At 35.8% G+C, this 25976-nt stretch overlaps 1 protein-coding gene across 1 annotated transcript; it reads right to left on the reverse strand.

The window, feature by feature from the left end:
- Window positions 1-816: 816 nt before the first annotated feature.
- LOC104530032 (probable ATP-dependent DNA helicase HFM1) lies at window positions 817-20415 on the reverse strand (the record flags this gene model as incomplete). The annotated part of the gene is given in 19 exon segments (XM_010174503.1): window positions 817-864; window positions 1748-1881; window positions 2708-2802; window positions 4528-4673; window positions 6767-6868; window positions 6960-7003; window positions 7905-7993; window positions 8078-8278; window positions 8697-8858; window positions 8997-9074; window positions 9431-9582; window positions 11396-11528; window positions 13664-13734; window positions 15485-15532; window positions 17046-17311; window positions 18081-18293; window positions 18295-18388; window positions 19813-19934; window positions 20345-20415. Coding segments are annotated over 19 exon segments (2269 nt in total), but the record flags the coding sequence as incomplete, so codon positions are not given.
- Window positions 20416-25976: the final 5561 nt, after the last annotated feature.

The raw sequence follows: 25976 nt of genomic DNA on the forward strand, positions 1-25976 counted from the left end.
ACCCAATCTATTCTATGATTCTATGATATAAACTTCTTGAAAATATTTCATGTGCGCAGGGAAAAGGAATCCTCAGATCATACCAGTCTAGATGTCTGAATAACAAACCTATGCAATATCAGTACTGTGACTTACCTGGACAAAAATACAGAATTTAAGATTTGCTCCTATCCTCCAATTCACTGATTCCATTACTGGACAAGATCTGCCACACTCTAGAGTTCTCTAAAATTCCTTTTTCATATTATTTGTGCGTTTTGAATGATCAATGCAAACATAACAATCAAAAATGTGTTCTCTCTTTCTCTCCAGTTGCTCTTTATTATTGCTGCCTAACATGCTATAATCACACAATTTTAAACTGTTTCTGAGCAGGGTGAAGATGCTTGCATTTTACATCCTTTGTTTTCAAGGCTAAATTTACAATAAAGGGAAGATGACAATTTCTGAAAAGGGCTTTTTGAAAGTATAGTAACCAAAATTAATGAAAGTAAATGAGATCAATCAAAGGAAAATTAGGAAGAATAACAAGCAATCAAAATTAAAGTGCTCTGCTCCATATTTCTGAGTAAGTATATGGAGATGAGGTAGGTAAATGCATTTAATTTTTTACCTGTATACAAGAGAAAGTTTTTCACCAGTCAAAATGTACTGATGGTGTTTCAAAAGTATTAATAATTAAATAAAATCAATAGCACAACATAACAAATAACATTTGTTCTGGATCTATTGAAATTAATGGAGATATATAATAAACTTGGATGAACCTGTCCTAAAATGTTACATTTTATTGAAAAAAGCTTAAAAGTCACCTACCTTGTAATTTTGCTTCAATTCCAGTTTTATCCAATCCAGATGAAAAACCTTAATGGAAAGACAAAAGGCTTTTTAACCTAATACAATTATATACTTCCTCCTCAATATCATTACCAATCAGAACTGATTTGCTGATTTTTGGGAGCCAAACACCTCAAAGTGAAAAATCTGTAAATATTTATTATACTGGGAATAAGTCAAAAGCCTTATACAGTGGCTGTTAGAAGGGATGTGCAAAGGTAAAAGTTGCAGATATTCCCCTATGTAAAATATCAGAGTTGTAAAAGTTGCAGAAGTGTCAGTGAGCAATTTCACATGTAGAGTTTTCCTATTTTAGAATACAGAAAGCTACCTAAATTGCCACCTCCATTCAAGTACTAGATGTACTATGGTCCCCTCCCATCCCTAAAAATAATTGTCTCCAGCAAGTGCCCAATGACTTCATTATCATGTGTAGAGCAAGTGGCCAGGAACAGAGACATGGTCAGGGCTGGGGACCAAGAGGTTGCTCTGGACAAGGCAAATTGAAGACACTAGCATTAAGATTATTAAAATTTTGTTTAGCAAAACTAAAAAATGTTAGACAATTTTTTTTTTTATTACCAGCAGATTACATATTCTGTGCTGAAAAGTACATTATGGGTTGATACTGCATTAATACATGGTCAAGTGTCTTAAGATCAAAAGAAATAGATCATTATGAAGCTGTAAATGGTTTCTTCATAGCTCTTAAATGTTACACCATGCTGAAACTCCTACTACTTACGTCAAAGCAACTGAAACTGTTGTTCCTAAAAATGTTACAGACCATATTACACACCTTGTTTTCAACCCCTTATGAAAGAAAATGAAGGGAACAAATAATAGGGGTCTAACACATCCTAGTATCATAATTTAGATTAATAAAAAAAACCCCAAACCAACAACAAACCATAATGAGTTGGATTTTTTAAGGCTCTAATGTACAAGAACGTTGATCGTATCCATTCCAAAGCTACAGTGACATCTGTGACAGTATGTAGCACTATTTCTGCATTTAAGTGCTCAACAAGATGCCTGTGCAAGCTAGGGAAAAAAAAAAAGAAAAAAGACAAAGGTAAGTACATTTACCAACTAGTAGTACAAAAAGTGCTAAAACTATTCTTTGGGAAAAAAAAACAAACAACAAACCAAACCCCTCCCCCAAAACCACAACAATTTTCTAGTTCTTTTTTTACTGTTAACTGTTCACTTCAATCAGTGAAATCAACAGAAAACAGTAAAGAATATGTAAATAATCAACAATGTAATTTATTATGGCTTCATGTCCAGCAAGCTAAAATAGAAAAAACTTCTCAACTGTGAAGTTTCACAATTACTTAGAAAACAAAGCTACGTACATTTAAAAGTTACAGCACAGTGCTGATATTTTGAATATATTTGAAAAATTAAACCTTAACAAAATTACATGAGCAAAATTTCCTGGTTTACCCTTTAATATCTTAACTTTCATACATATTTCTCCCGATATTCTGTTCACATCAAGTGAATTCTGTAAGAATGGTATTTTTCAAAAGATATCTAAAAATTCAGACACATGATCTGGGTTCAATTCTTACTTTTTCTCTCTGCAATATGTACTGTTTCAGTTTCTTCAGTTTTCCAGCAGGAAAAAAGGAATCTACAACTACTGGGTTTTTTTTTTTAAGTTTAACATGTTCTAAAGATGTTTTTAGCTGATAAAACAGAGGCTATTAACTGCTGAATAGGTTTGGTTTATTTTTCTTAAGCACATAAGTTTATTCTAAATAGAACAAAAAAACACCCCAAAACCTCCCTGAAAAAACACATTCTGTAGAAACTATGAAACACTGCTACCATCTATATAGTCTTATAAAAAATACTTAGTTACCTGCTCTCAATTACATCAGCACCATTTAACATCTGTATGTACTTCTCCTTTGTACTCCAACGAGTCATAATAACTGCTGTAGCTGTAGTGTCAAACTGAAAAATAGACCCACAAATAACAACTACTCTCTAGCTCTTAGCAAAACATTTTCAGCTGAATACGCATCACATATCTGTTGAAACCATTAAAACTGTTTTCTTAAATTCCTTGTTGAAATGACTGTTGAATGCCAAGGTCTCTTTAACTTAAAGGCAAGTTCTAACTCACATGGGTTGCAAGCAGGACTCAGGACTCCAGCCATTGCTGGCAGGAAGGTCAGTGCACCAGTCTTTATGTGCTAATGTATGTAATCAGAACGGTTTGGGTTGGAAGGGACCTTAAAGATCACCTAGTTCCAACCCCCCTGCCATCAGCAGGGACACCTTCCACTAGACCAGGTTGCTCAAAGCCTCATCCAACCTGGCGAGAACACTTCCAGGGAGGAGCATCCACAGCTTCTCTGGGCAACCTGTTCCAGTGTCTGACCACCCTCACAGTGAAGAATATGTCGAGAAACAACACAAATGTGAACTGCTATTGACCTCCTTACAAGGTCCACAGCTAAGGAAAGGACTCCTAACCACAACCACAGAAAATAATTTACTGACCCAAATGCTCATTAGTAATCCCCAAACATCAGAAGTCTTGAATGAACAGTCAAGCCTTTTATAGTAATTTTTTATAATCTTCATCATCTACTCTCAAGCCACCTTACTTAGATTATTTTGTTTTGTAATGGAAAAAAATACTGTTAGACCAATGTATTGGTTTTTGTATGAGAAGTTTCCTGACTTTTTCATTTTTTAGATCAGATCAGTGTATGTAATACCTAAAGGCAGATCTTGGAAAATATTTCATGTCTTGACTCAGTAAATTGAAGTGGTTTAGGATTCTGAGTCACAACTTTAAAAATCTTATTGAATTACAATCTCTAGCAATCACTTAAGAAAGTTAGGAATATCAGAATTTCCATACTAGGTTAGATCTTAGGTCCAGATAAAATACTGTTAAGTACACAACATACCACAGTGGCTAGTTAAGCAGTCTCTGAACAGGTGGGGGGTAATCTATCTCCCATATTAGGCTTTATCTGTATTTCTAAAAACCAAAAGACTGAAAAGTGTAAGATTTAACATAAATGAGACTTTAAAGAGGTATAATTTAAATAACCATTTTTTAATTGTCCTCTCCATTCCTTTTGACAACCAAAGCAATGTCTAAACCCTTTCTAAGACATAGCACTGGCATCAGCAACCTCTTGTGGAAGCAAAATGAATTATAGCTTTTGAAGGCAGTGTTTATGACCCTCCACTTCTAATTTAATCAGATGTTTTCCTGTTCTGATCTTAGGAAAAAAAAAGCACATTGTTCTTTATACTAGTCAATATTCCAAAATTTTTATCATGCAATTTACAAGTTATGTGCCAGCTTCCTACTTTTTCTCTAATCCCCATTCATTATGTAACTCAAATGTAATCCACAGCAAGACAATGCAGTGCTTTTTAGTGGACAGCTCAAAAGCAAACAGATTTCTCAATTAAGAAGTTACCTGGGAGTAATTTAAATATTAATAACAACACTTTAAAAACCAAATACTGCAGTAAAATTGTTGGCATCTTAGTGTCTTTGCCAATAATAGTTTTTACTGATTCGCCTACAGACAGCATCAATATAATACAGGCTGCAGTAAAATTGTTCGCATCTTAGTGTCTTTGCCAATAATAGTTTTCACTGATTCATTCGCCTACAGACAGCATCAATATAATACAGCATTAACTTACTTGAGGCCTTCCTGCTCTCCCAATCATTTGCAGAATATCAGTTTCACTGTACTCTTGGAACATTCCTCCAACATAGTGCATTGTGGATTTTATAACCACCAGATGTGCAGGTAGATTGACTCCCATAGCTAAGGTGCTAGTAGTAACTACATCAAATTAGAGTATATTGATTGCAAGATGAACATCAATTAAATTAAACAAGCAGCAAATAAGTGACGAACTCTCAATTCCTAAGAGCTCTTATCTCTAGTGAAGTCAGTGGGTGTTCTGCACCACAAAGAATTAGACGTAGATTAGAGATGTGTATTTGTATAACAATTTCACCAGCATTCATTTCTTATCAAGTATTCTTCAACAAATTACATCCCAGATATTTTTATTTAAACATTCCTTAATATTTGGAGATAATCTAGAATCCAATCTATCTTCAATATAACACACATACACTGAAGAAACATTATTCATTGACAGATATTTGAATACAGCCATGACTTCATCTCGCTTTGTTGTGATCAATATCTTTAAGATATGTATTTTTTTAAGTCATCAGTCATTAGCATTGTTTGTATCTATGGTACCAAACCAGAACCACCACCAATACTATCACGATACTTTACCAATACATACACTCACATGGAAAACACCCATCAAGTTTGTGGAAAATTCTCTCACACTCAGTTTTCTAATTCACTTTCTCTAATAAATATATGGGGTGCCAGGAACTGAACATGGACAGCCATCCATACAGGCTCACTGATACAACTATTCAACTAGGCAAACAAAGTACTAATGAATTTTCCAATTCTTTTTTTAAATGAAAGGAGAACTAAAATGAGTAACTATAGGTGCATCAGGAAAGAAGAATTCAATCTAAACTAGAGGCGTAACCCCATCATCTTGAGAGAATATTACTGTTTTTCATATTGTAATGGTAGACAAAATGGGATATTTGTCAAAACAAAATGATCTGACCATAAAAAAAGTTGCAAAGAAAGGTCACTTACCAGTGCAATCAGGGCTCCAGTCCATGCATGTGTGCGTATATATACGTATACACAAGCACTGTGAGTATATGTACACTCTATTTCAAGACCAAAGAATTTTTCCCCTTTGCAATATCTACCAAAGGTGTGTTAAAACCTCTCCTCACCACACTCACAGACATATAAAGTGGAATATGCACCATACTCTTTCAGCTGTAGAAATGTAATTCTAGTATCTCAGATGATTCTGACATACTCATACAAACTATAAGATTCGAAGGACTTAAGTACCAATAAGCAACTTTGTTATTCTTTCAGTGGTAGCCTGTATGTATGTTCTCATACGCACATTCCCATTGTGTCCAGTTGTGGCACAAGGCTTCAGAGTTATTTTTGCAAAGAGTAATTGTAGAACTACAGCCTCCTGAAAATTCAGAAATGGCACAGCAGTTGGTAAAGCCACACACAGTGCACCAGGCAGCCAAAGTACAGTAGATTGCAGGGTTGCAGAGACTCAATACCATGGACACTGCAACTCTAGCAAGGTTGCCAGATCACAGTAAGGGTATCTACCTTAAATTTTTATGAGTCACAACCATTGCACAGGAAAGAAAAAAAAATAAAATCCATGAATTATTCAGTGTTGTACATGAACCACTCAGGCAATTGCCCACAGGGTCCGAATCTTTTTTGCAGAAAAAGAAAGCCTAGAAGAGATGAGACCATCACATCTCAAATAGATACCTTCTCATTTCAGGTATCAGCAGATAGAACGTTTCTTAGGAACCTCCCCATCATTCAAAGCACCTTGCATGCAAGTTTGAAAACACTGTCCTGCTCATCTAAGAAGCATGAATGTGAAGGATTACCTTCAGAGAAGCCACTGCTGCAAAGGACACAAACAAAGAAAACACCATGTGAACTCTGAGGAAAGACACACTAGCAGAGTTCCACCTCAACAGGATGGCTCAATGGTATGAAAAGGAAATGGACGTGGTCAGACCTATGTAGACATATGAGGGAGGATGACCTCCATGTATGCTGAAAAGAAGTTCTATGGTCTTCAGTAACAGTGTGTATGTATACTCACAAAGTAAAAGTGCCTGTGAAACACAAACACATATTTATCTGGATTTCACAAAGTAATTCCAAAGGTTAAACAAACTATAGAATCATAAAATATTACCACTTTCAAAGTGCAGTCTTCTCAAGATACATTAACAACCTTTTTTATTTTCAAAGTTAAGTTTACTTACAAAGCACTGGTAAGTCTCCTACAGTAAAAGCTCCTTCAATTATTTTTCTGTCAGCTACCTCCATACCCGCATGATGATAAGCCACACCATACATTAAAAGATCTGGTAATGAAATAATTATATCCATCACTTGACTAAGTTTACTCAAGCAAGTATTCATTCACAGAACAGAGAAGTAGTAGGTTATATTTACCTCTCAGTTTGGCATCTTTTAATGAATTTGCAGACTTCTGTAACCTATGCAAAACACACAAAAAACCCCTGAATACTTCAAAATCATGAAACAGATTAACTAATGTAAGTAGAATATACAAAGATGCAAGTATGTTTTTAAAATGTAAAAATAAAGCTTCAAGTGAAACTAGATAGACAATTGCCACACTAAAGATATATTCCTTGACACGTACATTTTTTACATACTTTCCCATAGTTCTACTGCATTTGTGCTTTTTAAGGATGTTCTTAGTTTTCAACTACAAATTAGACTATCAAAAAGACACAGTCTTAAAATAACTTTTTAAATATACGTTCTTTGGATATTTTCAATCACCACCTTTCTCATCTTTGTAAAGGGAACAAGCTGACACTCTGGGGCAGCTGTTGCAGCCTTTCCAGCCCAGTCATCTTGCCAAGTCATAACCTACAATCTAGATGTGTTGCTCACATAAGGCAAAGATGGCCACATGTGAGGTCCAAAAATTAGGAAGCAGCTTCTGCAGCTGCCTTGATTAGGCAAACCTGGAGTAAATAATAATGAACAGGGGTCAGGGCTGTATTTTTAAAGGTATCTGATAATGCAAAGACTTCATATGGCTTAACTTAAAACACTAGTAAGATCACATCCAATTCAACTATTCATATGTTTAATCTTATAGGTCCTAGGAATTAACATTTGTATGTTTAGAAAGCAGCTTTTAGAGACAACTTAATGTTTGTGAAAAGTACCCTAAAAATATGAGAAGCAAATAAAACTTCCCAAGGAGAGTGCCAGTTTAGCAGAAGAATGACAACTGTGATGATGATTTTGTTGCAGACACTAGTCTGCTAGAAACTGTATTAGCTCAACAGCTTTCTTCACAGATGTCACAGGTTTACTAAAACACACAAACACTTATTAACAACTCAAATATAAAAATACCTTTGTTTCTGTTCTATACTCAGTAGAAATTTAGCATCCTTTGCAAGAATAGAAGCAGCCTGCTGTACTCCTTTTCTTGTGGCACAAAACTATAAATGAGAAAATATTTTTTTTAAATCAACACTTTTAAGAAAGAAATAATTTCAAATGTGGTAAAAAAAAAGCTGTTGTACCACAAGTGCTGGTTTTTGTTCCGAGTATGTTTGTATAATACTAGCTATCTTGTAGTTAAGGGTCAAGTCAAATTTGAATTCTGTCTGACTGTCGCTGCAAGGAAAACCAAGAACAATTTTGCGTAGCTTCACTGGTCGTTGATCCTCGTCTATTTTCAGACATACTGCAGACATTTTACTATCTGAAAGCCATTCTGCAATCTTTAAAAAAAAAAAGAAATAGAATGGAAATGGTAAATTTCTGCTTTTGATCATGCTCTGCTCTAACTGCATCACACAATAATCAACTTAGCTTTTGTCACATGTAAACTATTAAAATCACAGATGAAGTTCTGCTTTCTATAGGACCAATACACTTCAGGTTGAAATCTCAAGTCTGTTGTGATTTGTACTTAGAGACAAAAATCACAAACAGAAATCTAACACTGAAGCATGTTCATACGTGGCTGATAGTTCCATATAGTTGTAGGTCATTTCTTACATTAACATCAACCTCACAACTATCTTCAGCTGACAGCTTCAAAATCACAACTTTGTTATCAATCTGAATTTATAACTCCAGGTAAATTTATAAAATACAACTACATTAATTAAAATACAGTTAAAACATAATTCTTACATCTTCAGCATTTGGAATTGTTGCAGAAACAGCTACAAATCTCAAGGGAGGAACAGTGTCATGATTCTCTAAATGCCGCCAAAGAGAAGACTGAACAGTCTTCATCCGACTAACTACAACTTCTAACGTTGCACCACGGCTTTCATCCTTTATAACATGCACCTATTAGGAATTTGAAAAGATTTGCTAAATATTTCTCCAGTTACAATCTATACATGTGTTAAATAAGAGTTACATTTCCTAAGTTTCCTTTTATCTTCAAGAACAAAACCAGTGCATCTAAAACATTAATTTTCTTACCTCGTCAATGAGAAACAGTCGTACAAGCTGGACTACAGAGTTGTCTCTCCACCTCCTAGTCATGCTATCCCATTTTTCCTAGAAGAAAAAAACCCAATGCAACAACAACAGAAGGTGAAAGATGTTTTAAAGGCCAACATATGCCAGAAGTGAAGTACACGCAGACGTGCCTAAACTTCAATAAATCTTTAAATAAAATCAGTTAAATGAATTCAAGCTAAAGCCATGTATGTTTCACCTGGCACATTATTATATTACCAACTGTTGTTTATATGAATTATATGTATGCACAGCAGTGTGCAAGAAACCATAAGGACCATAAAATTACTAGTTATTACAAAAAAAAAAAAAAAGCATTCCTAGTATCATACAATTAGTAGACTAGTAACATCTGCTTATTCTAAGTTTTGGTAAGCACTGGGATTGAAACCTACAGGTGTAGTGATAATAATGTGTGCGTGATGTATTTCAAATAAATCATCCATCACTGTATCTCCTGTCAGTTCCTTGCAGCTGAGTCCTATAGGTCCAAATTTTTCTTTCCAATCATCAAAACGCTGACTGCATAGAGCTTTTATTGGAGCCACTAAAAATAACAAAGTAATCAGAGTTATATCAGGAAAAAACAAGTCTTCAACTGCTAAATGCATTTTTAAGATGCTGCCTTGAACTTAATTTCCCTAATTTTCAGCTTTGCTCTCAGAACCATAAAATTTGTAACTGGTATTATTATCCTTATTATCCTACTCCATGTGCACAGATAAACACTGCGCTTTGGGCCCCAGTTCTTCCCTATCAGCAATCAGAAACAGAACCTTTTAAAGCTATTTATCCCTGTCTTAATCTTGACATTTTTCCTCAACCCCACATGGAAACAATCATTCAGGTCTCAAAGAATTTCTCTCAGATGGAAGAAATCACAGGAAATACATCTTTTCTAATGAAAGATTATACAAATACCAGCCTTTTTCCAGTTCAGAATTATTTGAGCACACTGTATTCTGAGAGAAAAGGTGTTATAAATGCGAACCATTCATGAGCAAGAGACAGAATACCAGAAGAAATAAAAATCTCTGTAAATGAAACGTACAATTAAGTGTAGTCAGGGTCATACTGAGCAGCTAACACAGCATGTATCAGCTGACACGGCAGGCTGCAGTTCTGATGCTGCTTCTCACGAACAGACTCCTAAAACAATCTTTTTCTTCATATTTTTTTTCCCCTGAACATACATGCTATACAGATGGAGGCTGGTTTCTAGAATCAGAAGTAATTCTGTACAAGGACTGATACTAGCAATACATGCAAGTCTATATTGGATGAGTAACCTACATGGAAAATGCAGTGATTTAAGTGAAAGAAGACGTGACCTACACATGATCCAAGAACAGCAGTTATAAAACAGACCTTGCAGTGATTACATTCTTGGCTAGTTAGAGACACTGGAATATGAACCATTTCTGCGTGTCAGCTGACAAGTGATCCCTAAGATGAAGAGATTTAAAGAACCACGTTCAGCTTCAGAAAGAAGTGTAAAATCTCATTAGTGTACCAATGGCCTATAAAGCAGGGGAAATTGGAGCTCCAGAACATGGATTACGCTACCAGAAAGTAACTCATAAAATTGTAAAAAGTAATAATCTTCTGCCATGCAAGAAGCTAGTGATTGCTCTTGGAACTTCAGTCACCAATCCTTAGCATGTGCTAAAGCTACCAGGAAACAACTCTAATTTACACAACTACAGCAAGCTAATTGAGATACATTGGGCCACTGATGAACCATGCACCAGAGCATGCTCCAGCAGCACATAATCTGATTAAAACCTCTGTTCCAGCATTCAAAAAACTAACATCTCCTTCTCCAACACTGTTGAATCTGGAAAGGTCAGCAAATCTAATTCCACCAGCAGATAACTACTTCCTTACTGAAAGTTCCAATCAGCCAACTTGTATCAATTCTACCAAGGCAATAAAAAACGTTACAGTGCACTGAAATGCTCCGCCTCAACCCACTGACAGAGAAACTATAATATATGCCTGTTGATAAAAAGATCAGTTTACAATACACAGTAAACTGTTATAAGAATCTGAACACATTGGAATTTTTCTTAAAGAATAATAATTAGGCTGAAACTTTTGTAAATATAAAGATTAACCATTTTCATGCTGAACACTACAATTACACAGTGCTGTTAAATACTAATAATAGTTACAATGGTATCACAAATAAACAAACCCTAAAAGAAACAGCTTTTTAAAGAATGAGGTAGGTTATGTCACAATTACTTAACATAAATTTAACTGCAATATTATTAAAGCATTCACTCCAGATCTCCACATTTACAGAATGACATTTTCTACTGCTGTCACCAAAATGTTTAAAGCTGCATAATACTTACTGTAAACAACTTTAATATTTAACCAAGGCAGTGGGGCTTCCATGAGTAATCTGGTAATAGCTAGCTCAAACATTACAGTTTTTCCAGAACCAGTCGGAGCAGAAATCACGAAATTCCTATCTGTATAAAGAAGCTAGGAAAGAATTGCAAAGTAGTAAATATAACACAGCTACCCATTGTACCTATTCCTACATTCCAAAAGCATTCTCTAGGGGAAAATGACACAAGGAAATTATTATTACACTGATATATGTAGTCCTCTAAAAAATTTTGTATTACACAGGAACTTTAAGTTACAGTAAAAGAAAGAACATCACCTGCTACATATCTGCCACAGAAACATAAATGAGACACTGTTCATCTAAGGCTACTATGTAATGAAGTCTACCATTCTGCAACAAACAAAAAACCAGTATCTAGCCTTAGACGACATTTGTACAGAATCACTCCCACTGTCCAATTGCAACCAAACACAGGCTCATCAGAAAGAGGTATTTTATGCTCAAATTCAAAGCACAATGTTTTTGGTTTTGTTATGTAATTCAATCTGTATTCAAAATTCCAACACTGTTGAATATATATAATTTTAATAGAATGTTAAGTTTTCAATAATGACAAAAGTAGGTTTTGTATGATTATGCTTCTTTCCTCCACCATCTTAGAAGCCTGGTTATGTCTATGTCAGGTTCCCTCATTTTCCTCTGACCAGGTTGACTCTACCCTCCTCCATCTCCGCAGTGTCACTCACAACCCTCCCTCCATGCAGCATGCTCTGTGTAGCTTCGTTTCCTTCTTTCCCTCCCAACTCCTCACGGATTCTACTATTCTCATTCTTTTCCCCCTTCCTTCTTGCTGTTAATGCTCTAAAACTATTCTGTAACTGTTAGGAGCTCACAGGGATGAACGGGAATCACCTAGTACTTGATATATAAATAACTGTAGCAAGGACTGACAGAGTACTGCTGAACAGTTGCAGGAATGACCTGTGTTCCTCATCTACCATCCTCACTTTTCCAATGCTCACAAAAAATCAATAAAGTATGAATGCTGTATGAATACAAAAATTTCCCTGATTTTTGTTAAAGAATCCTTTGTAACATTCACTGTCAATCAATCGGAGAAATTCTACCAAGTTGAATGCTTACAACTCATTTCTTGGAACCAGAGAGTTACTGCCAAGTTGAACTTTGCAAGCTCAAAAAACAAAACAAAACAAACAACAAAAATCCCATACAAGACTGTTATCTTTTTAATATGCTGATTTATCTTAATTTTTCAACATGTCACGTCTTATATGACTGATAAGTAAACCTTGTCCTTCCTAGTACCTTACAAACAAATTTATATTTTAGAGTACCAATACATGAGCCATTCAAAAAACTTTTCTTTTTTCTAAAAACTATTGCTCTGATAACCATTTTTGCAATTTTCATAGAAGTAAATCTTGCTCACAGCTGTGGTTTTCCATTATTTTAGGAACAAAGAGTCACACAAGATTATTTTACAGGCCAATATGATGTATAACTCTCATCAGAAATAAACACAAATTTGGAAGTAAAGAAAAATACCACAAATCCATGCATAAACCTAAAAATGTAAGGAAAAAAGCAAAAACACAGCTCCCTATATAATTTAAATGCAAGATTATTCTGCTCATATAAGCACCATTCTTAAAATAATCTCTTTATAAAACATTACTTAGTGGATAAGAAATTTAAACAAAAACATTTGCAACATCAAAAGTAGCTTAAAAAACATGCATAGAAATGTCTGTGAATGACACTGGCATTTCCCCTAGAGTTGAATAAAAAATTCAGATGCTCTGCTGAAGACTCTGATGGAACCTGTATCTCCTCACTGCAATACCTACAATACAACCTTTCTCAAAATGGTTGCTTTCAAGATAAGTTTTGGGTGTTAAAGAAAGAGCATAGCAGATAAAAAGGGCATGGACAAACATCACTTCTCCAAAAGCACAACCTTCTCTAAATCTTTTCTTAATCTTCCTGTGAAAATAATCTAAAAATATTACTAATCTGTATGCATAAATATACATATAATTCACATCTTTACACAAATTTATTTAAAACTGAGAAAAGTTCTTCTGGTCACTTCTCCCAGCTAAGCACAACCCTGCTCAACTATTCCAGGAAGAGATTCCAGATATACTACGGTTTTCCAACCCTTTTTAACTTCTGAATATCAAAGTATCATTTAAATTTATCTACTAAGTACTACTTCCAACTGCAGTTAATGTTTCATACTTACATCATCCAAAGCTTTAGACTGTGCATAGTTAAAATATGGGAACTCCTTAAAAATACTTCTAAATTGGGTCGCTTGACAGCATTAAGGAATTGAAAACAATCGAGTGAAAAATTATAAAATGGATTTTAGAACTGTGAATGCATCTCTTTCTTGAAATTTAAATGCAAACTTAAAACATATTCAACAATCTTTCACTGACACAGGCTTCTAGAAAATCATCAAAAAGTAACCTATTAAATGATTTAGCAGTTTTATTTAGATTCTTGGTGTGGCATATATTCCACTTCACCAAAAACACACTTCCTATTGAGAGGCCTCAGGATTACACCAGCAATCAAGAACCTCCTCCTTGGCATAGGCTTCATGGAATGGCATACAATTATGGAATATGAAACTGCAAAGGACAAAAGCTTTATTCTCTACTGCAAACCAGATACAAGAGCAAGCAGAGCACTGCTGTTAGTGTATCTGAAGTGTCAATGGCTACATTATATTTGTAATATAACACAAATTAATTAGCATAATATTATATGCCCAGTCATAAGAGTAGCAAAGAAATTCACCTACAATCTCTTTCTGTTGACAGTGGTTTTAAAGATATTTTCAATTGCTAATATTGTGTATTCTTCAGACAACAACATTCTTATCTAAAATATGAGTAAGAGGAAGGACAGTATTGTTACATTACAAATCCAAATGAGTGAATTGATCCTTGTCTGGTCCTGCATTGAAGCCACACAGGCAGACTAATTGTAACCATCTGATCAGGCTGAGGATGCAAGCACAGTCAGACATAACACCAAAAGTAACAAGAACAGTGAACTGCTGAGGCCTCAGATTGATGTAACATTAAAAGACTAAATAAAAAAGAAAAGAAGTAAAACAAGAAATAAAAGTAGTTAAATACAAACATTTAAAAATGGGTGAAAATAGGCTTTTTTTTTAAAAGGGACTTCTCTAAAATTCCCTAAGTGATCTATTTTCAAAATACAGAACATTAACTATCTGTAATTGGCAACATTAGAACAACTGAGAACTGAGTCCTTACTAATTTTTGAAATTATGACACTTCTTAAAGCTATTAATATGAATTTAAGTTACCTAAATTTAGACATTTCCTCTTCCTGATATTTAACCTACCATTTGACAGGTTACTAGAAACAAAATATTGAAGAGACAGTGAAAAAATAAGCAAAAAAAAAAGAAAAAGTTTGACAGATATAGACAGATGGTTAATTATGTTATGGGTTCAAGGCACAGCTAAGAAAAATTAAAACTACTGTAAAATCTGCTTGAAGAATGGAAATATACTGTATGCACACTACAACATAAATACAGACCTATAAGGAATACATGAAGTTTATTTCCTCCTGAAAAAATAGGATAAAAAGTAAGAACCAGTTTTCCTAATCAGCCTAAATAATAAGTCGCTTTTCCTTTATTTAAAGTGTATGGGGGTATATGTGTATATGTGTCTTTGCATATAAAATCTGGCCTGACATATATTATGCAAACTAAAAAATTTTAAAATATTTTTATTTTAAAAGTAAATAGTTTTGAGGATAAAATTTGAATAAATGAAATAAGAATAAATTTGCTTGGCAATGAATGATCAATAAGTTGTCCTATTTTCATTCTAGCTTCGAAAGTCCAAAGGGTAAACAGCTATTCATAACTTGATTCCCAACATTAAGTTACACATCAAAACTATTACAGTATAATGCATGAGTTCCTATGGCTACAAATTAAACACTATAATTTTGTAAATGTAAAAGCATTGTAATAAAATCAGTAAATCAGATACAGCAAATACAAGGATACGTATTTCTGTAACAGCCCTCAAAATTTCCAATTTTCTTCCTGTAGCTCCTAAAGAAATAAAAGTAGTAAAATTATAAAACCAGATTTCTTTTCAACTAATAAACATGAAAAATATTTTCCTGACCCCAAGATGTGTGTTCTGTGAGGAGCTGCGAGGCTATAAGAAGGTCCACATTATATAGCAGGAGCTGACAGGATAGGACAGGAAGGTCGTAAGTGCATCATTTGAAAGGACCATCTTGGTGGCCCTTTGCTGAACACACTCCAGTTTAAGGATATTTTGTCTATACCAGAGGCTCAAAACTTGATGCAGTATCTAGTCATAGTCTCAAAAGTGCCAAGAAGGGGACAGTCACCTCCCTCAACTTCCTGGCTTTGTTCCTGTTACCAAAGCCCAGGATGCTGTCAGCCTTTGTTACTGCTGGGCCACGCAGTTCGCTCACGTTCAGCGTGCAGTTTGCCAGACCCCAGGCACTGTTCTGCAGAGCTGCCCCCAGCCAGTCCATCCCAAGGGAACCCCAGGGGTTCTTCTCCTTCCCTTGGGCAGGACTTTGCATTTGCCCGTGCTGAATCCCATGAGATCCCTGGCAGCCCCCTTGTCCAGGACAGACCCTTGCTGTTCTCCACTTGCAGCAGGCAGGTGGGCAGAGTGTGACCCATTAACCGCCACTCTCTGAGCCTGACCATCCAGACATTTTTTACCCATGCAGTTGTCCATCCATTCCCAATGTGCTAACTTGGACAGAAGAATGTTGTGGAAGACAGTGCTTCTCAACCATTCTATGATTCTACAAAAAGCCTTGCTGAAGTCAAAGTAAACGACATCCCCTCATCCACAAATCAAGTCACTGCTGCTCAGAAGGCAATCAGAACCCCACTCCTGACCAGCCTCCAAATCCCATCTTAAGCCACAGCCCTGCCCTACAATCTTCTGCTAGAACTGTTTTTCTGTTCCTTATTTCTGTAGCAGTTAGCCATGTACCTTCCAGAGATGCAATGAGTCCCTGACCCAAAAAGCTTAAAATCTAGAAATAAACCACGTGTATTTAAAAACTATTAAAAACCAAGGCATAATTTCTCAAGCAAGTATTTTATAATTTCATCAAAATTCTTACCACTTTCCTCTATTTTCCAGATTTTTTTCCTACTTAAAATCTATTTTGACAAAGAATGAGTCATATCATAAATAAACATTCCATTTTCAATTTCTGGTTTCAAATGAAGATGAGACTATTTACCACATGAAGGGACGAGGCTGCCCTTTTGCAAATTGTTTAGGGGACTGATTTGAAGTGACATTTCCAAAAAGGTTTACGGGACTTGGCACTTTTGAAAATGTGACTCCTCTTCATAAATTATTTACTCATCTCATATTAAGCAACAATGCAATTAAGTTCCATATAATTGCAATATCTTATACCAAATTTAGCCAATTATCTCACCTTGAGCTGCTGGTGGGATGATGTTCTTCACTCTACCTCAGATCATCGATATCTGTTATTACTATACACCAAAGACAGATAGCGGACTATTTTTCTTGAAATAGAGTAGCAATAATTACCTGTCATATCCAGAATCTCTGAAGCATTAGAAAATGATTTAATTTTCATTCCATTTTTAGATGCAATGTCCTCATCATTTAATCTATGCAGAGTAAAATCTGAGCCTTTAGTTACTGGAGCATGATGATTATTTCTCCATAAACCTTCTTTTCCCACTTCTTTCATGTTTTCACTTGTATTTAAGTAAGTATCCATTTCTTTCACATACATAGAACTATCTTTAAATTCTGTATTTTTATACATATAACCAGACATTTTAAATAAGCTGCAAGAGAACCAGGGCTTTTCATTAGTTTGTTGTAATGTCACACAGTTTCTCTAATAATAGAAAAATATGTATGTTTGTATTAGAAGCAAAACTAGTAAGATACAATCATAAGAAAAGTTTGTATCTAATTTTATTTGATCTGACACTCTTCTACCTGAAGAAGACTCCTTTCAAGGTACATTTTAACTTTACTTTCATTCCAGAAAGAACCTGGAAGAATAAACTGCCTGTCCAGATGGGCTCTGAGTCCCAATAACAGATTAACTGTCGATCTCTACATTATTAAAAACAACAGAGACATACAGGTTCTCACGAATGAGAAGAGTTAGGTACAGAAGAGGATTTTATCTGTAAAACCTCTCCTCCCACCCAGCACTGACATAATGTTGAGAACTGCTCAAGGTATTCCTGGCTGGGTCACCTCATCTCTGAAAAGCAAGTGATCTTAACTTTTTTGCTTATTATTGTGTGGATAAAGAACTCAAAATTGTATTTTCGAAAACTTTTGTTATCTATTTCTTTAAAATTAAATAAACAAACCTTACTTTTCTTATAAAGAACCTGAGCTCAGGACACATTTAATTACAGTACTAAAATACTGCAAAACAAAGCATCTTTTTTCCTTATACTGAAAAGAATTAGTATTTGGAGCTCTATTAAAGTACCTGCAGTTGAATGATCCTAAACTCTGCATTTAACAACTGTAACTAAAACCATAATATGATTCTGACAGTTGATAAATTATCAGAATTGACCAGACACATACCTTTTTCTTAATGCTGAATGAACACCCTCATCATCACTGTTTTCTGGAAAAGTACTTAATATTTTATTTTGACAAAAATTTGCACCAAGTTGCTGAGAAATCCTTGTTCCAGTTTTAGATTTATCTTGATCAGAAGAGAGAAACAATGAAACTATTTTCAGACTTCTACGCTGAAAACTAATCTCTCTTTCTCCTACACTTAATGGGAGAACTTTTTTCAGAAGCTATGCCAAAATGAACACGTGCTGATGATTTACCATTTACTTCCTCAGTGCTACTCTTACATTGTTGTATAAACTTTCTCCCTCCTACAAAACCAATAAAGTATTATTTCTATTAATGTTTCTGTTCCTATTCATAGTAATTGTATTAAATATCTTCCATAGAATAAGCCAAATTCACATATATGAACTGGTATTTCTACTTTATTGCAAGAACTTTAGTGTATATTTTATGACTCATGCTGATTAATGCAATGACTCTGCTGTCAATTAAAAAGTTAGAAAAATAGAGTCACTTTCTATGCTTCCTATATAAAGTAACAGAGTAAAACTATTCTTCAGAACTAGAGTAGTTTGTAAGATAAAAACAAAAACTCTTCACCCTGTCCCAGAATAAAGACGGTATTTTTAAAAAAATTACACAATGATCAAGCTTGAAGATCCTACTACAAATAGCTGTGAGATAAACCCTGCAATCTCAGCAGTCAAAATTCATAATGAAGTCAGTGACAGGCTGGTGTCATAGTCATCTTGGTTAATTATTGCATTTTGCAGGGTTAGTTCTCAGTAGGTTTGGTGTCCTGATCTAGCTGACCATACAAGCATTACTTTCAGCAAAAGGAAGGCAAGAGCAGAAATAAGCAACTAAATGATTAGAGATTATAGAACAGTTTATTCCACAGCCAATTAATTTCAGTGTTATCCATGGAGAAACTTAAAATTACAATGGCCTGTTTGTGACATAACCCCAACAGTCCTAGCTCTAGAAACATCAGAGAGCTTATTTGAATTATTAGTTCTTAAAAACCTCTTCTGTCTTAACAATGTAATTCCTAAATAGATAATATCACAAATCACCACAGCAGCTAAGAAATGCAGATATCTAGTTGACAGAAACAAACCAAATTCCTTAAAATAAATTTCCTTAAGGTCATCCTGCATGTCCAGATAGACAGAATTCTCCATTTAGCAGCAATCAAGGGCCAGATAAAAATTTGGCCTTCTGAACAGCAATTTGAAAAAAGCCTCAAAAGGGAAGAAGAAAGTTAAGTTCATATAACTCTCTGTTCCTTGGGTGGGAAAGAAGTCATCAGATCCATGTGTTGTATTATACTCTTACAGCTGCTTCCCACTGTGATATGATGCTTCATGGAACAACGTGAAGTAGCTGAAATGTTGATCATACTTCTTACCTTGCTGACTTCTGTACAGTAAACTTGTAGCCTGTATATGACCAAAGAGGACTGCTAATACCCCAAACACATGCAAGACCATCATCCTCATCTAAAATATACTTGTCTATATTAGCATACCTAGAACATTTCATATTTCACAGCATTAAAAGACAGAGGAGGAATTATCTGTCAAGCTAATTATTTCTTATGCCATTCAAGATGAATGTCAAATATTATGGTTTAGTGGGACTTGGCAGTATTAGGTTTACAGCTGGACTTGATCTTAAAGGTCTTTCCAACCTAAATGTTTCTGTAATTCTTTCTATGATATTTTACCCATATGAGTGTTGTCTGTGTTTTCTTCCAGTTCCTTCTGTAAATCCTCTGCAGCTGGAATTTCAGCAAGAGCTGGAGCAGGTGCAATACAACAAATCTTAGGCTTTTCATTTTCTAGATACCTATTTTTAACACACAAATATAAGGTAAAAACATTCTTTAAGCATTCTCCACAACATCTAGCTCAGAATCACTAATCATAAATAACCTACTGTTTCTCCTGCTAAAATATATTCTTATTCTTTAATTCATGGGATTTTTAATCACAGAAAATTTAAGGGTCAAAACTTCTGCTAACCCATATTTCTTATAGCCCTAAGATACACCTGCATCATTTAAACTTCAGTGTGCTTGGAAAAACATTTCAAAGTATGAGTTATGAACCTGGAAGTTTCTACCTCCACATTTCTATTGGCAAGCAGAAAAGGGAGTTACAAAAAAAACCAAACCAAACAAACAAAAAAGCTGTAAAATGATCTTGAGCGCCGAAAAAATTGGAAAAAATTATATATATTGAGCAATAAAATTTTACCTTTGTCTTGTATCTGGTGTTTCATAAAATAAATTATCCAATGAAAAGACCATGTCTGCAGAGCTGAACATTTTTCGATCAAATGTGAAGTCTCTTAATCCGCAAAAGGCAGCACAGGGAACTGTGACACTGAAATTACCAGAACTGAACATGTATAAGCAATACATAGCTTATTAGTTATAAGTGCCAGCACTTAATTTCTAGATTTTTTTTTTCTTTTAGAGCTCTCGCCTGCATCCTTAATTCTTCTTCAAAAAGAGAATCCCTTTCATGATAAAATATGGTTCCTATTACTTATGACCAAAAAATCCTGTAGGACAGCACTTTAAACAACCTTTACATTACTATGACATGTCAGGAGGGAAAAGGTTGGTAAAAGTAAAGATCCAGATAAAATTTATGTTAAATTATTTAATTTCTAAGAATAATGCTAAGATTAATTAATTAATTAATGCTAATTAGGGGCAATGGGTGTAAGCTGGAACACAGGAGGTTCTGCTTAAACTTGAGAAAAAACTTCTTTACCGTGAGGGTGACAGAGCACTGGGACAGGCTGCCCAGGGAGGTTGTGGAGTCTCCTTCTCTGGAGACATTCAAGATCCGCCTGGACGCCTTCCTGTGTGATCTCATTTAGGTTCCTGCTTTGGCAGGGGGATTGGACTAGATGATCTTTTGAGGTCCCTTCCAATCCCTAATATTCTGTGATTCTTTTATATAAATGCAGACTATGAATTTTTTTTTCTCAGATTGTTTCTGTTCTGATGGGAAAACATGATCCATCTTATGATCAGTTTCTGTCAATTTTTACAAAATATTTTTTTTCTTAAAAAGCCTTCAATTATTTTAATTTGGAAGCAAATCAGATTTTTTTTTAACCTATTGCAAATTGCTTACCTGGATAACTGGAGTATGGGCCCACTCCTTAATGTTGTTAACAGGTGTGTTCTGAGACATGAGGACCAGAGATATTTCTAAATTAATTATCATACGTACAGTTAAAAATACTGCAGGTAATTTAAATGTTCTTCATTTAGCAACAACTCTAGGCATTAGACGTGTTTTCTTTATGTGTATGTGTTGAGAAGTTTCACAGCACTTAATTTTGCTTAAGGACAACTTTAAAAAGCAAAGATCTCACTAAAAGAATGCTACAGAAAGGATTTTATGAGTCAAAAATCTTAGATTCACTGAAACAAATGGTAAAATACCAAATCAACTTCAACAGTTTATAAAACTCAATAGAGGCCAAATTTGGTGATACAATAACAAAGCAAAGCAATCTTTTTTACCTACAGAAATAAACCAAAGGTGACACCTCTTTTGTACTCCATCATCTCAATAGTAACAAATGAAAAAAATTTTACAGAGTGCTTTGCAAACAGAATTGAGGTTTACATATATATAAATATAATTACTGTATACTGTCAGCTGTGAATTGAAAATTTTAAAAATATTTTTCTTCCACAGAAGGTGTAAAACTTCAAATATTCCAGAGAAATGTTTCAAATTTAAAACAGAAGACATTTCACAATACCAGCAGAATAATGAGCATGTAACCAAAACCATCTGTGAACACAGTGAAGATGAGTTTTAGAACTTCAAACAAGAAATCTGTCAATGCCCCTTTTACACTCCTTTTCAGAGAAAGTCTACAACACCACTTCTGCCAATTTCTGCCACTCCTTCACTGCCAGGTTTTGCCACTTTTTCCTTCACACTAATTAAATCTAGAATTTAGAAATCACACTAATAAATCTAACAAAGCTGGTTAATTTTGCCACCATGCTCCTGCATGCCTTTAATGTCAGTAATCTAAAGCAGGAGTTATCAGGCTTGGATACCAGTAGTGGCAGCAGAAAGCATCTGTCAGGAGTACTATCAAGTTGAAGCTATTCAAGTAGTAATTATCTGTGGTAAGTGCTTATCCAACTGAATAACCACCACTTCATCAGCTCCAAGGAGCTGGAAACACTGCAAACCAGTATGAAATGTTTTTTGTACCTCAGTTGGGGAATTCTCAATCTATGATTGTGTAACTTCCATTTAAATAATTTGGATTTGCGATTCCTACCATTGAGCAGTCTTTGTGACTCACAATATTTAATCTCCCAGGCCCTTCAGGCCCCCACTCTCTGTATGTCATTTATTCTTTGACTGGCCCCATTAATTCAAATTGCTTCATGACATACATAAAAATAATAGCAGATGTCATGGCACAACACTCCTTCATGCAGTTCTGCACTCATCCATCTGCTTGCTGGCCGTTAGCTGGGACACCCCCCTCAAAATCCCGAGACAAAGGGTGGAGGGAGAGAAAAAAAGGCAAGACTGATGTCTCCAAGATGGACAGGAATGAAAGGGCCTTTTCCATACTGGCATGCTGTTTGATAACACAGAAAAAATTCATATTCAAGACAGCAAAATGAGAGAAATGAGTAGGTGTTCACAAGGAGCAGCAGAGATCAGTGATTCACATTTACAAAGAGGTGTTTGCCAACCCCTTTAAGCCAAGAATTCTCATGCATCTGTGTTAAAAAACAGCCTACTACACTTAGTACCAACACTGCATGTCTCAAGGGTCTTTGCTCTGGTTGTAAACCCCTTTGCTTTTCACCTCCCTCCTAAAACCCAATCCTCTGTATTTCACCTCAGGGCTCTCTCCAGGGGGCCCAAAGTGAAGGTCACAACTTTCAAGGGCCAGACCCAAACTACAACTGCTCGCTCCCAGCTGTAAGCCAGGTCCTCAGACGGGACAGGGAGCATCCCCAGCTCCCAGCGCTCCTTCCTGCGGCCCTCAGGGGCTCCTCACAGTCAGGCTCCCGCTCCCGCCTCCTCCCTGGACTGAAGGAGGAGAACCGGACAGTCACTCCCCCCTCACCAACAGGGCCACCACCGCGCAAAATGGCGGCAGCGGCGGGGCCAAAGCGGGGCCACTATGTCCCGGCAGGTTAATCGCCCTCAGCCGGGCCGGCCGAGCGAGCAGGAAGCGGCGATTGCCCCCCGGTCCTTTCCTCGCACCGCCCCAGGGGATGGCCGCTCGCCAGAGTTTGCGGGAGCCGGCCGACCTCGGCTTACTGTCGCCGCGGCAGAGTCTGCGGGCTCCCGCTGACAGGAAATGGCGGGCGCCGGGCCCGCTGCGCCACGGCCGCAGGTGCTCTGAGCCGCGGCCCGGCCGTAGCACCTCAGGAACCAGCTACGCTCACAAATCCTGACACCAACGGGAAAGGAAGGGGCTAAATTCGCCTTAAACGGTAAAAAAGGAACGTAGAGGGACTACACTGATACCAAATTTAGAGCCTGTCCTAACGTGGATTTATCGAGAATTACTCTGTTGGAAAGTCCTTACTCACTTTTACCCTGGTATGAATTAGAAAAGGCGGCTGATTCCTGCACCAAATGAATCTGTTATCAAAAGGATTCCTACAGGAAAAAAATAAATATACTGAAAACATTGATCCTTTAAATATTTGCTAGTGGATTTCTGAAAATATATTTTTTTTCTTGCTGCCGCAGCTGAACTAGACCAACAGAGCTGCCTCAAACAAGTCACGTGTATCGAAACAGTGTCAAAGTATTTGTAAGGTGCAGAAGTAGGTTGCTATTATTTTCCACAGAAATACTGCAACTTAGAATTCTGGACTTGCCATTAGAGCACAGCTTTTGAACTAGTACATTTAAAATAAATTGCAGAACTGTCTCAGAAAGAGTAAATTTTAAGCTGGTTCAAAGCTTTGTGCCATTCAATAAATACTATAGAGGCAGCTACTGTAAACACGTATTTCCTCATACATAAATAGATGAAAAGGAGACTGAAGATTTTCTCAAATATTGACTGATTTTAACATAAATAATTTTTATTTAATCAACTTTTTTGTTTTTCTTTCTTGAAAATATTGATTAATTTTTAACTTTCCATTTCAAATTCTCAGACATTGTGTGTTTACATAATGAAGTGTATTCTCTCAGACTGTGCAAGCCCAGGTCAATTAAAAGCATGCAGTAAAGGTCATGGTCATTTTTACAATTCTGTGTATATGAGGTCTTTGCTTTGTTATACTTACCTTGAAAAGACTCACATCAGAAGTGTGTCATATTACAGTATTCCAAAATTTACACCACATGTTTAGATGCTTTAATCCACCTCCCCATCTAATTACTGGGCAGACAGCCAAGGGTAAGAAGCACTTCATTCTTACTTCCAACATGACAGAATCTTGGCCAGCACAGAATAACAAAAGATTTTATGATAAAGAGCTTCATATACAATCAGGATTGCTAATGAACCCATTGTCTGAAATTAAATTCTGAAGCCACCAATATTATTCAGATAATTTGAATAAAAATGGGGAAATGTTTGTGCTTGTAAGTATACAATAAGCATTCATTTTTTGCTTATAATAAATTCTGAAACCAGAAAGCATTTTTACTTCTTACTATTAGAGAATGCCTTCTTCGATTCTGGCCTCAGGCAAGTTTCCATCTTAGTTCACAACATCTGCTTTTAGCTGACCAGACTTTAAAGTTTAAAGCGATAATACAAACAGTTCATTTTTTAAAGCTATTTTTTCTTCGATTCCCTTCCCTAGGTGACATCTCCCTCAACACACACACAAATCACATAAAATATATAGCAAAGCAGTCTCTCAACTGCTCTGAGACAGTTTAATTTTTTATTTTCCCCAAGTCTAACATCTGATCTGCCATATGTTTTGAGTCTTTCCAGCTCATGGAGATCACATACTAAGTCATAAACCTACATGTTCTGGAGCAACACAACTAGAAAATCACGAACACCAGACATTGGCCAGTCATCCATATTATAACAGAATAATACTCATACTTACTAAATACAAAGCTGATAGAAGATTAAGTTTTTGCCAGAACTTGAACAATTGAACAAATCGGCTACAAACAAATTAAATGCAGAAAAGTATCAAGATGTAAGTAGGCTGGCAATCATTGGTATCTTCTCTCAGTTTCCTTTGTCTGGCTTTATCCACAATTTCAGAGATGTGACAAAACCATTGGTCTCCAGAAAGCGCCCTACCTCATAACAGAAACAGCTATGAAGTATTAGAAACTCTTAAAAATCACAGATGACCCCTGATTTTTACCATATGCTTGAGATAGTTACAGTGATTCATTTATGGAAGAAATGGTAAAATTCAAGAATTAAAAAAAAATATTTGCACCTGTAACCTTTTCCAATCAAAACTGGGAAATAAAAATACAGCAATAAGTAAGTTGCTTAGATGAGGAAAAGAAAAGGGTAGTTTTTTCCATTTCACCCTGCTGTCTAGCATTTACAAATGTGGGCCTGGGTCACGCCACCCTTGCGAAAACTTAAAACAGGTGAATAACTTGATTCACGGGAGCTGAAATTACTTATGTGCATAAGTGTTTGCAAGATTGGGTCTTAAGAGAGCTAAACGCAGCTCCCGCTGGGAGCCGGCAATACTGCTCTGCATGTCCGCCGGAGGGGATCTCCCCGACCTGGTACCAGGCACTGCTCCCCAGGGCTGCAGCACACAGCCTGCTCTTCCTGTGCCCCTAACACATGCTTCCCCAGGAAGTTTAGCTCTTGATTTTTATGGGTCTAAAGTAAAATATATTTAACACTTTTTTTTTTTTT

The sequence above is a fragment of the Antrostomus carolinensis genome, unplaced genomic scaffold (assembly GCF_000700745.2).
Source record: "Antrostomus carolinensis isolate BGI_N321 unplaced genomic scaffold, ASM70074v2 scaffold20598, whole genome shotgun sequence".
Classification (NCBI taxonomy): Eukaryota; Metazoa; Chordata; class Aves; order Caprimulgiformes; family Caprimulgidae; genus Antrostomus; species Antrostomus carolinensis.